Genomic DNA, 15,287 nt, shown 5'->3' with positions numbered 1-15,287 from the left:
TGTATTGCACTGCCACCCACAGGCCACAGGCAGCATTGCAGCCCCATTGCACTGGGCACTCTACAAACACTGGGGCTGATGGGAATTTTTCCACTGAGAAATACTTTTTTCATGGAAATTTGTGTTTTGGACTAAAGGGTTTTTTTTGCAAAAAGTTCTGCTTTCTAAGGAGAGTGTTCATTTTTCATCAAAAAACGGAATGCTGAAAACCTGATATATTTTAATGCAGAAATATTGCAACAGTGCCTTGTAGGATTTGTAGTTCGGGTGCCTCGTGTCCCCATTCTCTTCTGTGGGCTAGGCTCCCAGCTGGACTACATCTCCCATGATGTACCATGGCCAGGGACTCCCATGATGCACCACCTTCCTTCTCCAAGAGGGGGAGACCAGGGTGCATCTTGGGAGATGTAGTCTGAGCAGGTAGCCTGGCCCACAGGGTACCTGAACAACTGCTCCCAGGAGGCAGCACGCTGCATTTACAGAATTGGAATGTTTTGGTTTTCAGACAGCATTTTTCAGTATTTGAATTTCTAAAGAAAAATCAAAAATTTCCTTGCTAAGGTTAGGGGGTGACTTGATCACTGCCTATAAGGAACTAAACGAGGAACAGAAATGTGATAATAGGCTCTTCAATTTACCAACCAAAGACCTAACAGGAGCCAGTAGCTGGAAGTTGAAACCAGACACATTCAGACTGGAAATAAGGTGTAAAAGTTTAACGGGGAGGGTAATTTACTGGAACAATTTACCCAGGATTGTGGTGGATTCTCTGTTACTGGCAATGTTTAAATCAAGATTGGATGTTTTGCTAAAAACTCTGCTCTAGGGATTATTTGGAAGCAGGTCTGGCCTGTGTTAGTCAGGAGGTCCGATGATCACAATGGTCCCTTCTGGCCTTGGAATATAGGAATCTATGAAGTGTGGTGTATCATGGCCCCAGTTCAGGGAAGCATTAAAGCACAAGCTCCATGCATAGGTTTTGAGCACATTCTTCAAGCTAAGCGCATGCCTATGTGCTCTCCTGAATGGGAATTCATGCCTGACCAAGGGCCCAGGTCCGCGGGGCTTGGGACAGCTGTATCCCAGCTCCCTGTTCCTGGGTGCTGGTGTGGGACTCTGGAGCAGGGCGGTGGGCCTTTCTCCTGTTGCAGATGAGCGGGAAGCCGTGCAGAAGAAAACCTTCACCAAGTGGGTGAACTCACACCTTGCTCGCATGACCTGCCGCATTTCCGATCTCTACCTGGACCTCCGAGATGGGCGGATGCTGATCAAGCTCTTGGAAGTGCTTTCGGGAGAGCCCCTGGTGAGTTCCGTTCCTCCTTCCCCTCCGCTGGGATGGGATACAGGCCACACGTACTGTGCTGAGCCTTTCCTCTGTTGTTGAAAGAGGCAGCGTTGAAAGGTGGCCATCTCAGAGGGCACAGCAGAGCCAGTCTGGAAACGCTTTGCTTTGCTGCGGAGAACTTCCACGTCTCGGTGGAAAACCACAGGCAGAAATATTTGGATTCGAAAACACCACCACAGTGCCATGTGGGAGTTGTAATCCGGGTGCCCTACGCTCCCATTCTCTCCTACGGACCAGGCTCCCCGGTGGGACTTCATCCCCCAGGATGCACCTTTGTCTCCCCATGGGAGTCCCTGTCCATGGGAATCTAGCCCGGGTGGAAGCGACCAGCAGCTCCATCTGTCAATGGTGGAGCGTTCCCTGGCCTCTGGGAGACGGCGGGGAGGGTTCTCCATCCGGGGATCCATGGACAAACACCTGCCCCACAAAAGCCACCCTCCAGCTGGCTTCTTGCTAGCAGCCTGAGCAGAGCGGCCAAGGCCTGACGAGCAGGAGTGCAGGAGGGTCTGTGCGTGTGAACATGCCCAGCCGCTAGCTCTGGGCTCGCTCGCACGTGGACACTTCTCGCTGCCACCACAAGCTACTAGACATTAAAACAAAGGGCCCCGGAAAACATTCCCTCCTGGGCCGTGCGTTCCTCTCCACGAAGAGCTGGTTGCCCAGCCCTGGCCTGGCTGCAGCTTCCAGCTCCGGGCTCGCTGCTTTAAACTCGCTGGGCCGGAGTCCCTGCTGCAGCTGCGGAGAAAGGTGGCGGAGTGGCCCCTCGCGCGGCCCCACATGCGGCTCCGGGCTGGCTTGGCCCCGAAGGCTGCTCGAGCTGACTCTGGCCGCCAGGTGGGAATAGCCAGAGGGCAGAGGAGCCTGGGCATAGGCCCCTCCTGTACGTCACCATCTGGGGCGGGAGGGGCTCTGGTGGAGTGCTCTGCCCCATCCAGGATCCTCCCTCAGGGCTGGGGCGGGGGCTGCTTTGCAGCAGCAGTGTGGCTGGCCGTATCTCCTCAGCCCAGGATTGGGCCCACTGTCCATAGGCAGAAGCCCCTATAGATCTGGGCCGAATCCCTTTGTTCAAAGTCTGAGGCGCATAGCAGGGCGGGGAGGGCTCCAGGCTGCAGGATAGGGGGTGACCGAGGCCAGCGGCGATGTGTGGGCGCAAGACATTCTCCCAGCCGCCTGGGGAGGGTGAGTTCTGACGGGAACAGGGCAGGGAGGGCTGTGCCAGCCTGTTTCCTCTGCCCACCCGGGTGAGTTTGTAGGCTCTGCATCACACTGGCGTCTGTGCACTCCAGCCGGCTGGGGGGCACCGTTGCACCAGGCCTGGTGGCTGCGCGCGCCCTGGGTGATTGGCTCATCATCTGTCCTCCCCCAGCCCAGGCCCACCAAGGGACGGATGCGCATCCACTGCCTGGAGAACGTGGACAAGGCGCTGCAGTTCCTCAAGGAGAAGCATGTGCACCTGGAGAACATGGGCTCCCACGACATTGTGGACGGCAACCACCGACTGGTGCTGGGCCTCATCTGGACCATCATCCTCCGCTTCCAGGTAGGCCTGGCTCTGAGCCCAGCTGGGGAGCGGGGACGTGGGCACGTCCCCGGCTATAGCCTTGGGCAGCCAGGCTGTGCTGGGTGCAGGGAGCCGGGGGCACAGAATGAGGGGCGCTCGGCACCCGTTTACTCCCTTGTGCCAGCTCCCCGCTTCAGAGAGGGAAGCCGCCTTCGCAGAACCGCCTCTCCCTGCCCGTCCCTTGTAGATGGACATGGGTGGGAGGGAGCGCAGCTGGGAGGCAGGAGCTGCAGAAGCTTCCTAAAAGTGGGGGGTCACCGGTGCCTGAAACATGGCCCCACCCTCGTGTTGCCCCTTCCCTGAGGCCCCACCCCACACCACCCTTCCCCCTGAGGCCCCGCCCCCACACCGCTCCTTCCCCCTGAGGCCCCGCCCTTGCACTATCCCTTTCCCCTGATGCCCCACCCTTGCACTACCCCTTTCCCTAAGGCCCCGCTCCCATACCGCCTTCTCCTCACATGGCCCCACCTCCTGCTCGCTCAGGGGGAACAGGCTGAGTCACCGTCTGCTTGCTGGGCTGCTCCCGGGGCAGAGCCCTTGAGGAGCAGAGAGGGCGGGTGGCAGAAACTGCTGCTTGTAGGGGTGCCGGGCAGAGGGGAGAGCTGGCTTCCCAGCCCTGGGGTGCTCGGGGCACAAAAGTCTCCTGCCTCTGCCGGCCTTTCCTGGCTATTTCAGATCCCAGGACTTCCCGAGTAGCTGGGCACATACGCACCTAAGACTGCTAGACAGCGCCTCCCCTGGGGGAAGCCCCTCGGCTGTGTCCTGGGCAGCAGGCTCGGGGGCCTTCTGGAATGCTTTTTGTGCTTCTCTCAGATCGAAGACATCATCGTGCAGACTCCGGAAGGCCGCGAGACGCGCTCTGCCAAGGAAGCGCTGCTGCTCTGGTGTCAGATGAAGACCGCGGGGTACGATCCAGCTAATGCTAGGAGCTAAGAACTGTCCCCATCCCGGCATCGACAGAAGCAGCCCGGCCACACGAGTCTGGCTTACGGGATCCGGTGTTTTCCAGTCCAGGATGCTGAATCAGAACAGCATCTGGAGTTCCTACAATGTAACGGGCGCACTAATCCCCTCGGCATCAGCAGAGGGGGTGGGGTATACATGTCTCAAATAGTCTAGTGGCCCTCTGGCTTGCTAGGCGCATCTGGCCTTCCACGATGTTCCTGGCAGTGTAAGAAGTACATGGTGTCTGTGTCTAGTGCTGAAAAACATGGGAAGGCTGGGATCTCCCAAGTGGCCTCCTCTGGGATTCAGGCTCCCGGCTCCCCTTTGCTTTTGGTAGGTTCCTCTGCATTCTCATGCACGTATCCAGCGCTCTGGCCCCTGTCTCCCAGGCCAAACAGCCATCTAGACCTGCCTTTCTAGGAGCCACGCCCAGCGCAGCGCTTGGGCTGGAGGGTGACGGCATGTTTCCTCTTTGTCGTGCAGCTATCCCCACGTTAACGTGACCAACTTCACCTCCAGCTGGAAGGACGGCCTGGCCTTCAACGCCCTGATCCACAAGCACAGGTAAGAGCCCCGTCACCACCCTCGCTAGCCGCTCTTCCCTCGCCAACCCCTTGCCCCGTTGTTAGGGTGGGCTCCGGGACTAGGATGGCCCAGTGGTTTGTGCCCTGCACTGGGACTCGAGAGACCTGGATTCAGTTCCCTGCTTTGCCCCAGATTTGCTGGGTGACCTCACTTAGGTGCCGTGCCTCAGTTTCCCTTCTGCCCACCAGGGATAATAGCCCTGCCCTGCTGCCAAGGAGACATGCGTTAGGGACCGTGAGGCGCCCGGATACTGCCAGGCTGGAGAAGGTCCCAGAGAGCAGCCAGGCTGTCAGCTTGGAAAGTGCCTTGTCACACGTCGTTTTATTCCACTCACCTAGTGCAGATCTTAAAGTTCCTCTGCATTCGCAGGCCCGACTTGATCGACTTTAAGAACCTGGAGCATTCGAACGCCCGGCACAACTTGGAGCATGCCTTCAGCGTGGCCGAGCGGCAGCTGGGCATCACCCAGCTCCTCGACCCGGAAGGTAAGGGCCCCCTGGCTCACATGTACCCCACCCCGCCGAGGTTACTGCAATGCACTCGGCTCTGTCTCACCCTGACCTCGCACAGGGTCGGAGCTGCATGGCATAACTTAGCGCAAAATATTAAAGGCCACCTTAAAACTGAAACAATGCCTTAGTGGTTTGTGCAAAGTGCACCCCCCCACACTATGATGTTAGGGAGGAAGTGTTTCCTAGTGGGTAGAGCACTGGACTGGGTCTTTTGGTTCTATTCCTGGCTCTAGTGGGTGACCTGGGGCAAGTCATGGCCCTGCTGTGCCTCAGTTTCCCCATTTGTTAAAAAAATGGGGATGATGCTCCTGCCCGGCTTTGGAAGGTGCTTTGGGATTTACAGAGGACACGTGCTAGACAAGAGCCAGATGCCATTATTCCTTTGTAATCTTTGTATGGAATGTCCTGCGCCGGGCGCTGGAGCGCTGTAAGTTTCCCGCTTGGCCTTCTTAGAACAAGTGTAAACCCAAGACGATGTCAATGGGCTTCCCAGAAAGGATCATTTCTAGTGAAATCTTTTATCAGAACAATGGCAGGAATTTCATGTTTACCACGATCCCGGGTTTCAGGGAAAGGAGACCTTACGGTGGTGTTGTCGAGAGAGGTTTTGCTTTTGAAAATGGGCCCCTTTCAGACACTGTGCCATGGAATCTTCTAACGGTTGTTTTAACTCGCTCTGTGTCTGCCATCGCGTGTGGGTGACACCATCCCAGCGGGTAAATGGGATGCTCCGGCACACATGACTGGGGATGACGGTTTAATGTTAGGCCTTGGTATCAAGCCAGCACTTTTGTCCCAGCGTCCTTCACTGCTTTCTCGCCCTCTCTGCTGTGCAGATGTCTTCACAGAGAACCCCGATGAGAAATCCATCATCACTTATGTGGTGGCGTTTTACCACTACTTCTCCAAGATGAAGGTTCTGGCGGTGGAAGGGAAACGGGTCGGCAAGGTGAGCGTGGAGCCCTTGGCCCCTGACTCGGCGCGCTTGGGCTTTCTCTTGTGCTATGACCTTCCATTTCTTTTCAGGCTTCATTGGGCTGAACGCCATTCTTCAAGTTCACAGGAAGCATATAAAATATGCACAAGCAAGGGAAACCAAGCAGACCCTACCAAAACATAGCCTTGGAGAGCTGTATCACAGCACCTCCTCCGCAGGGATCTCCTGGGCCTGCTCTGATTTAGATCAGAGACACGTCACGGTCCGTTCTTTGGTTTAGTCCTTAATTCAAAGGGCCAGGCCCTGAGCTGGTGTGAATTGGCTCCTTTGGAGTCAGTGGGTGCACGCCAGGCAAAGGTCTAGCCCAAGACGTTGATACAAAGCAGTGTATGCCAGTGAGGTACACACGAGCTCTTGTGTCTTCTAAGGGTTGTACAAATCGGTACTTACAGCGCATGTACCAGCTGCTTCTTAATCTCCTTTTGGATAAGCCAGCAGAGGCTTCTCGCGCTAGCGGGCAAAGGCAGAAAGCGAGTCCGTGGCAGGGCGGGGAATTTAGATAAATCCGGGCTAGAAAGAAAGTGCAAATTCTTAACAGGAAGGGGAGTTATGCAATGGAAAAAGAGACCCAGGGACGGGATGGGGTACTGGGTTCTCCATCACTTGGCATCTGTAAATCCAGGCTGGATTGTCTCTTTGAAAGCCCCGCTCTGGCTCAACCCTGAGTTCTGGGCTGGCCCAGGGATGGCTGGAGGAGGCTCTCTGGCCTGGTCTGGGCCCTGAATGGGCCCTGCTGACCTTTAAGGCCTATGAATCTGTGAAACCAGCAGAATCTGTGAAACCTCTTTAAGGCCCAGCCACCCCCCGCCAACAGCACTTTCCATCCCCCTCGTCTCTGAGCCCCAAGGCCCCTAACTCAGTCCCTTCTCCCAGCTTCAGAAACTGAGGGGTTAGGACAGGGCCTGGCCAGGAAACACCAATTCTCTTTCGTGAAAAATGTCCAGGTTTCAGGTGTTTGTTTTTATTCTGCAGCAGCACAACAACTAGCCCCTTGCCACGAGAAAACGAAAGGGAGCGAGCGAGAAAGAGACAGCCGTAGCCCAACTAAGCATGGTCTGGTGGTCAGGCCTCTGGCCTGGGATGTGGGGGGCCCAGCCCTAGCCCACCCCAGCATGGCCCGGTGGTCTAGGGTTGCCAACTTTCTACTCGCACAAAACCGAACACCCTTGCCCCACCCCGCCCCTTCTCCGAGGCCCCGCCCATGTTCTACCTCTTTTCTGAGGCCCCGCCCCTGCTCTTTCCATTCCGCCCCCCCTCCCCCCCTGTCGCTCGCTCTCTCCACCCTCACTCACTCATTCATTTTCACCAGGCTGGTTCAGGGGGGCTGGAGTGCGGGAGAGGGTGAGGGCTCCAGCTGAGGGTGCAGGCTCTGGGGTGGGTCCAGGGATGAGGGGTTTGGGGTGCAGGAGGGGGGTCTGGGCTGGTGGGTGGAGCCAAGGGGTTCGGAGTATGGGAGGGGACTCTGGGGTAAGGCAGGGGGTTGGGGTGTGGGAGGAGGTACAGGCTCTGGGCTGGGGGTGCGGGTTCTGCAGTGAGGCCAGAAATTAGGGGTTCAGGGTGTGGGAGGGGGCTCCGGGCTGGGGCAGGGGGTTGGGGTGGGGGTGTGTGAGGGCTCTGGTTGGGGGATGCGGGCTCTGGGGTGGAGCTGGGGATGAGAAGTTTGGGGTGCAGGAGGGTGATCCAGGCCGGGACCGAGGGGTTCGGAGGGTGGGAGGAGGATCAGGGCTGGGGCAGGGTGTTGGGGTGCGAGGGGGTGTGATGGCTCCAGATTGGGGTGCGGGTTCTGGGGTGGGGCTGGGGATGAGAGGTTTGGGGTGCAGGAGGGTGATCCGGGCTAGGACCGAGGGGTTCGGAGGGTGGGAGGAGGATCAGGGCTGGGGCAGGGGGTTGGGGTGCAAGGAGGTGTGAGGGCTCCGGCTTGGTGTGCGGGTTCTGGGGTGGAGCTGCGAATGAGAGGTTTGGGGTGCAGGAGGGTGATCCGGGCTGGGATCGAGGGGTTCGGAGGGTGGGAGGGGGCTCCAGGCTGGGGCAGGGGGTTGGAGTACGAGGGGGTGTGATGGCTCTGGATTGGGGTGCGGGTTCTTGGGTGGGGCTGGGGATGAGGGGTTTGGGGTACAGGAGGGTGCTCTGGGCTGGGCTCGAGGGGTTCGGAGGGCGAGAGAGGGATCAGGGCTGGGGCAGGGGGTTGGGGCCTGGGAGGAGGTCAGGGGTGCAGGCTCCAGGCAGCATTTACCTCAAGCAGCTCCCGGAAGCAGCGGCGTGTCCCCTCTCCCACTCCTACATGGAGGCACAGCCAGGCAGCGCTACGTGCTGCCCCGTCCGCAGGCGCCACCCCCGCAGCTCCCATTGGTCATGGTTCCCAGCCAATGGGGGCTGCGGGGGCGGAGCGTGGAGCGGGGGCAGCGTGTGGAGTCTATGGCTGCCCCTACATGTAGGAGCCGGATGGGGGACATGCCGGCTGTTTCCCGGGCGCCACCAAACGGACAGTCAACGGCCCAGTCAGCAGTGCTGACCGGAGCCACCGGGACTCCTTTTTGACCGGGTGTTCCAGTCGAAAACCGGACACCTAATCACGCTACAGAGGTCAGGGCTCTGGCCTGGGATGTGGGAGGCCCAGCCCCAGCCCATGCGTGGCCCGGTGGTCAGGGCTCTAGTGGAGGATTGGGGGGCCCCGCCCCAGCCCAGCGTGGTCCTGTGGTTCCCTTGCATACCCTCCCTGGGCACATGCACCCGGAGCGGGTCCCTGCCATGCAGGAGCACAGCCGCTGCCAGTGGCAGCAGCCGGCAGTGTTCATTGTCCTCTGCTTGTCGAAGGTGATGGACCACTTGATGGAGACGGAGAGGATGATTGAGAGGTACGGAGGGCTGGCCTCTGACCTGCTGACCTGGATCGAGCAAACCATCACCGTTCTCAACAGCCGCACGTTTGCCAACTCCCTGACGGGGGTGCAGCAGCAGCTGCAGTGTTTCAGCACCTACCGCACCGTGGAAAAGCCCCCCAAGTAAGCAGCTCCTGGGTTAGGAAGCCAGCTCTGCTGTACTTGCCATCACCACTCTCTTTAAGGCGCTTCTCAGCCATCCCGCTCAATGAGCCGTACAAAGGAGGTAGCCTTATCTCCAGGGTCCAGGTGGGGAAACCGAGGGACGGAGCAGCCATGACTCACCCAAGGTTGCAGCACAGATAGGTGGCAGAGCTGGGACTCAAACCCAGCTCTACTTGACTCCCACACCAGTGCCCTGCCCACTAGACCACACTGCCTCTCTTAATAATGATTCTTGACTGAAACGAAGTCCAAAGCAGTGGTTCTCAACCTTTATGGGCTCGGGATCCGCTTGTAACAGTTTATGGCCTGTCATGACCCAGTAAATAATCTGGGGTTGGAGGCTGTGGGGTGGTTTTGGTCAGATCTGGCCCCCCCAGAGGGTTGGGGTTTGGGTCCTGCCTGGCACTCACCCCATAGTGACGTCTCCTGCAGCTCCTGTGCTGTGCGGCTGGCAGGGCTTGGGGCTCTGCTGCGGGCGTTACAACCTCTTCTCTGCACTTGGCCCAGTTTGCATTCATCTTTCATGAGCCTGGGTGACCAGAACTGCTCACACTACTCCAGGGGAGGCCCTACCAATGCCTCGCACAGTGGTACGTTAGCTATCCCCCGTGGAAACACGAGTAAGTTCAGCCCATAATCACCCGGATGTTCTGCTTCCGGCTTGCTGAGCCCTGAACAGCCCGCCTGTTACTGATGCCAGAGTTTGGACAGCGCTGTCCCTCAGCGACGGGGCTGGCTTGGTCCACCCGTTGTCCGTAATCTCTCCCTTTCGCCGCGCAGGTTCCAGGAGAAGGGGAATCTCGAGGTTCTGCTCTTCACCATCCAGTCCCGGATGCGAGCTAACAACCAGAAAGCGTACACCCCTCACGAAGGGAGACTCGTGTCCGACATCAACCGGGTACCTGGAACTCCTGCTTCCCACCTGCATCGGGAGAGGGAGGGGGGACGTGGTCACTTAGGGGTGGAGTGACTGCAGCTCAGGGTGACGGTCCCCAGCCAGCTTCGATCTAGCAAATAGCAGTGGAGCGGCGGCAGTCTAGGTTAGCCCAGGTGAGGTTACACAGCCCATGCTGCTGCGGCTTCACTGCTGTCTGCACCCGAGCAGGCTAGATCCAAGCTACACGTGAGCTCTGATTGCAGCGTAGACTGGCCCTGAGACGCCGTCCGGAATGGGGGGGGGGGGGCCTCACCGGCTGGCCGCACTCTTTGGCTGGACTCCGCTTTGGATGCCCGTTTTGCAGCTCGCCCATTGACCCCAGTTGTCGCCATACACGCAAGGGGAAGGGCTGGCGTTGGATGCAGCAGAGCACTTAGCCCCATGCTCAGGACGGGCGCTGCGAGCTCACGTGGAAGCCAGGGGGACTTAAACATGCCTTTAACATTAGGCGTGTGCTTCCCTGGCTTTCCTTAGGGCTCAGCGAGCGTTTCCCATGTAAGTACAGAGAGATACAATATAGATTTCAGTGCGGCTACAAGGGAGGGAAGATCTCGCCCTCCGGGGCCTGCTGGCACGTTGCTGAAGCAGCAGGATCAGGGCCGGCTCCCGCTTCCTTGTCGCCCCAAGTGGCGAAGAGAAAAAAAAAATGCCGGGATCGGCGGCACTTCGGCGGCTGCTCTACCGCGACTCTTGATTCTTCGGCGGCAATTCGGCAGCCAGGCCTTCCCTCCGAGAGGGACCCGCCGCCGAATTGCCGCCAAAGACCCGGACGTGCCGCCCCCTTCCATGGGCCGCCCCAAGCACCAGCTGGTGCCTGGAGCCGGCCCTGAGCAGGATGTCCGTGGGGCCAAAGGCCATTGGGGGAGGCAGCCAGCAGGGGAGCAGAAGGCTTTCTGGCTGGTCCTGCAATGGGCCGTCTGTTAGGACCGTTATTAGCCCTTTCTGGGCCTGCCAGCTGGTTTCGCGTGCCCGGCGAAGCCTCACTCTTTCCGTGATGCCTCTGAGCAGGCCTGGGAACGGCTGGAGAAGGCGGAGCACGAGCGGGAGCTGGCCCTGAGAAACGAGCTCATTCGGCAGGAGAAGCTGGAGCAGCTGGCCAGGCGCTTCGACCGCAAGGCGGCCATGCGGGAGACGTGGCTGAGTGAAAACCAGCGCCTGCTGGCCCAGGTACGAGCTCCTGAGGCCATCTGTGCAGAGCTGCTCTCCCAAGCAGAGCGTGGCTTTACCCCACTTCTCCTCACGACCCTTCCTCCACCCTTTGTCCTGCGAGCAGCGCCCGGCTGCACTAAGGGCTGGCTGCAGCTGCTGCTGCTCATGTCCGTGCGCCTGTCCCGGCCGGGACTGACCCAGGGTCCTCCGAAGCGAACCACAAGCGCAGCTACAGTGTAACGGGTCTGGAACAGTTCATATCCTCGGAGGATCCAGCCCAGGGAGGGGCCTGGAACTAGAGCCAGGCGATTATTTTGTACAAAGCCCTTTGGGGAGAAAAAGGCAGATTCGGCGAGGCGGAAATGTTTGGCCGCGGCGTGGCGGTTTTGCCAAATTATCAACATATTTAAAAAAAAAAAATCTGGAAGAATTGAAACCTTTTGATGTTCTGGTTCTAAACGACCTTTGGTCTTCATATTTTCTTTAATTTTTATTTAAAAACAATAACAAATGTTTAAAAATGGTCCAAATCAAAATGAAATGTTTAGAAAAAACATCATTTTCAGGGCAGCCTAAAAAATTCCCTCCCCGCCCCCACCTGGACGAGTTTTCAGAATTGCCGGCAAAACGAGAAGCCCATTGTCTGCCCAGCTGTGCAGGTGACACATCCTCCCTGGTGGGTCCCACCCAGACCCTGCTCCCCCTTGGAGCACGGCTCCCTTGCTCTCTGCACTGCACACGGATACGTAAGGGCAAGGATGGGGCATAGTGGTGCGTCTGGTGCCGGTTCGCGCTCCTGCTGGATAGAGATGCAGGCACCTGGGCTCCCGACCAGTGGGGTTTGGAGACTCTGTTCCCGTTAATGGCGTTGGGAAGCCCCTGCCCCACTCTCTGTGGCGCGGCTGCTGGGGGGGCTGCGTCTGACCAGGGCTGTCTCTGGACAGGATAATTTCGGCTGCGACCTGCCGGCGGTGGAGGCTGCCAAGAAGAAGCATGAGGCCATCGAGACGGACACGGCGGCCTACAAGGAGCGGGTGCAGACCATCGAGGAGGTGGCCCGGGAGCTGGAGGCGGAGAACTACCATGACATCAAGCGCATCAAGGCCCGGAAGGACAACATCCTGCGGCTGTGGGACTACCTGCTGGAGCTGCTCCACGCCCGGCGCCAGCGGCTCGAGAAGAACCTGACGCTGCAGCAGCTCTTCCAGAACATGCTTCAAGGCATCAACTGGATGGACGAGATGAAGGTGAGGCTGGGGGGCTGAGCAATGCCAAGGGCAGGAGTGGAGCCTGCTACCCATGGGGCCCGTGGCCTAAGTTCCCTGTAAGCTTCGCAGCCATGCAGCAGTGCAGTAGGCTATCAAGGGCCGTGCAGGCGGGGAGAGGTGCCCCTCCCCCAGCCCAGCCCAGCCCCGCCGGCGCTGCCGCTGCCAGGGAGAGGTGCCTCTCACCCGGCCCCAAGCTGCTGCAGTTAGAGAGGGCTGCGGGGGAGTCCTCTCTCCCCTCCACAGCCCCATGGCAGCCTGCACCCCAAACCCCTCATCCTCGGCCCCACCCCAGAGTCTGCACCCCCAGACAGAGCCCTCACCCACTCTTGCACCCCAAACCCCTCATCCCCAACTCCACCTCAGAGCCCGCACCCCCAGACAGAACCCTCACCCCCCCTCACCCCAACCCTTTACCCCAGCCCTGAGCCCCTCACATGCCCCAAACCCTTCATCCCCAGCACCACCCCAGAGCCCATACCCCCAGACAGAGCCCTTACCCGCCCCGCACCTCAACCCTCTGCCCCAGCCCTGAGCCCCCTCCCACACTCTGAACCCCTCGGCCCCACCCCCACCACACATCACCTCCATATTGGTACACACAACGAAATTCATTCTGCACATGGATGTAAAAAATTAGAGGGAACACTGCCTGTGGCCCTCTCTGGGGCCTGCTACCCACAGGCATAGGTGCCGACTCCATGGGTGCTCCAAAAAACATAGTGGGTGCTCAGCACCCATCAGCCACAGCTGTTTGGCAGGGCCCCAGCGACCAGCTGTTGGGTGGCACCATGCCGGTCAGTTGTTTGGCGACTGCGGGAGGGACTTGGGGGAGGGTGGAGAGCAGCAAGTGGCGGTGGGCGGGAGCCTTGGGCAGGAGGCAGAATGGGGGCAGGAAGAGGCGGCGCGAAGGCAGGGCCTCGGGGGAAGGGGCAGAATGGGGGCAGGGCCTCGGGGTAGAGCAAGGGTGGAGCCCCCCGGGGAAAAATAAAAGTCAGGGCCTATGCCTATGGGGCAGGTCTCTATCATGCATCTCTTAGTCATTTATTAGCCCCTAATATTGTTGTCCCTCTGTCAAGTGGCAGCAGCTGTGGGGGCCAGGCAGGTTGGCTTCCTAATGGAGGAGAAATCACTGATGTGGGATCTGGGTTTTTTTAGTGCCCGTAGCTTATTTACTCTGTCTGTACACCCGTCCTGGAACAGAGGTAGGGTTGCCAACTGTCTAATCCAGGGGTGAGCAAACTACAGCCCGGGGGCCACATTCGGCCCTCCAGACGTTTTAATCTGGCCCTCGAGCTCCTGTCAGGAAGCAGCGTCCAGGGCTTGCCTCGCTTTGGTGCTCCAGCTGAGGAGCGGGGTCGGGGTCTTGCCCCACTCCACACGGCTCCCAGAAGCAGCGGCATGCCCCCCCTCCGGCTTCTACACATAGGGGCAGCCAGAGGGCTCACCACACTGCCCCCACCCCAAGCGCTGCCCCCGCAGCTCCCATTGGCTGGGAACCGCAGCCAATGGGAGCTGCAGGGGCGGTGCCTGTGGACAGGGCAGCACGCAGAGCCGCCTGGCCGCACCTCCGCTTAGGAGCCAGAGGCGGGACATGTCGCAGTTTCTGGAAGCTGTTTGAGGTAAGCGCCGCCCGGAGCCTGCCTCCCTGACCCCCTCCCAAGCCTCAACCCCCTGCCCCAGCCCTGATCCCCCTCGTGCCCTCCAAACCCCTCGGTCCCAAACCGGAGCACCCTCCTGCACCCCCAACCCCTCATCCCCATCCCAGAGCCTGCACCCCCCGCTGGAGCCCTCCCACCCTCCACCCCCCAATTTCATGAGCATTCATGGCCCGCCATACAATTTCCATACCCAGATGTGGCCCTCGGGCCAAAAAGTTTGCCCACACCTGGTCTAATTGCACAATCCCAAACACCCTTGCCCCACCCCTTCCTGAAGGCCCCACCCCTGCCCTGCCCCTTCTCTGAGGCCCCGCCCCCTCCCTCTGTCACTTGCTCCACCCCACCCTCACTCACTTTCACCGGGCTGGGGCAGGGGGTTGGGTTATGGGAGGGGGTGAGGGCTCTGGGCTAGAGGGTGGGGCCAAGGGATTCAGAGTGTGGGAGGAGGCTCTGGGCTGAGTGTGGGGTAGCAGGTTGGGGTGTGGGAGGGGGTTTGGGCTCCAGGAGGGAGTTTGGGTGTGGGATGGGGCTCGGGGCTGGGCCAGGGGGTTGGGGAAGGGGTGAGGGGTGAGAGCTCCGGGAGGGAGTTTGGGTGCGGGAGGGGGCTCAGGGCAGGGGCAGGGGGTTGGGGTACAGGAGAGGGTGTGGGCTCTATGGGGGAGCTTGGGTGTGGGAGGAGGCTCAGGGCTGGGGTTTGGGGTGCGGGAAGGGGTGAGGGCTGCGGGCTCTGGGAGGACTTTGGGTGCAGGAAAGAGGCTCAGGGTTGGGGCAGCAGTTTGGGGTGCGGGAGGGGATGTGGTCTGCCGGCTCCGGGAGGGAGTTTGGGTGTGGGACGGGGTTGGGGCACAGGGCTCGGGGTGCAGGCTCTGGGCGGGCAGCGCTTATCTCAGGCGGCTTCTGGAAGTGAGGGCATGTGTGGCAGTAGCTCCTAGGCTCAGGGGGCTGGCGGTTCTGCGCACTGCCCGTTTGCAGGCACCGCTCCTGCAGCTCCCATTGGCCGTGGTTCCCCGTTCCCGGCCAATGGGAGCTGCAGAGTCGGCGCTTGGGGCAGGGGCAGCGCGCAGAGACCCCCCCTTGCTGCACCTCCGCCTAGGAGTCGCTCCAGACCTGAGTCTGTCTTAGCTCCGCTGTGGCGCTGGACTTTTAGCGGCCTAAAAGCTCCCGGTTTGGCTTCAGTAGCCACCAGGAGATCGAGCCCGATTCCAGGAGACTCCTGGACAAACAGAGAGGGTAGCTTCTCTTTCGTGGCGTCAAAACCAGGGTAAATGATTAGCCCTGCCCTCTCG

General features: G+C 59.7%; 1 protein-coding gene across 7 annotated transcripts in view; it reads left to right on the top strand.

Moving 5' to 3' along the window:
* Window positions 1-15,287, top strand: part of SPTB (spectrin beta, erythrocytic) — a 111,441-nt gene that overhangs the window by 33,859 nt on the left and 62,295 nt on the right. For 6 of the 7 annotated variants that reach the window (XM_005294979.5, XM_005294976.5, XM_042852595.2 and 3 more), the window contains exons 3-12: window positions 1,152-1,303; window positions 2,712-2,885; window positions 3,720-3,811; window positions 4,335-4,415; window positions 4,806-4,921; window positions 5,785-5,897; window positions 8,760-8,947; window positions 9,770-9,887; window positions 10,935-11,093; window positions 12,020-12,322. In XM_005294979.5, coding sequence (XP_005295036.2) covers window positions 1,152-1,303; window positions 2,712-2,885; window positions 3,720-3,811; window positions 4,335-4,415; window positions 4,806-4,921; window positions 5,785-5,897; window positions 8,760-8,947; window positions 9,770-9,887; window positions 10,935-11,093; window positions 12,020-12,322 — 1,496 coding nt within the window. The remainder of the gene's footprint in view (window positions 1-1,151; window positions 1,304-2,711; window positions 2,886-3,719; window positions 3,812-4,334; window positions 4,416-4,805; window positions 4,922-5,784; window positions 5,898-8,759; window positions 8,948-9,769; window positions 9,888-10,934; window positions 11,094-12,019; window positions 12,323-15,287) is intronic. The other variant, XM_042852596.2, reaches the window with a different exon arrangement.

The sequence above is a fragment of the Chrysemys picta genome, chromosome 4 (genome assembly GCF_011386835.1).
Source record: "Chrysemys picta bellii isolate R12L10 chromosome 4, ASM1138683v2, whole genome shotgun sequence".
Classification (NCBI taxonomy): domain Eukaryota; kingdom Metazoa; phylum Chordata; order Testudines; family Emydidae; genus Chrysemys; species Chrysemys picta.
The sequence above is the reverse complement of the archived record's forward strand: the minus strand, read 5'-3'. Positions and strand labels throughout refer to the sequence as shown.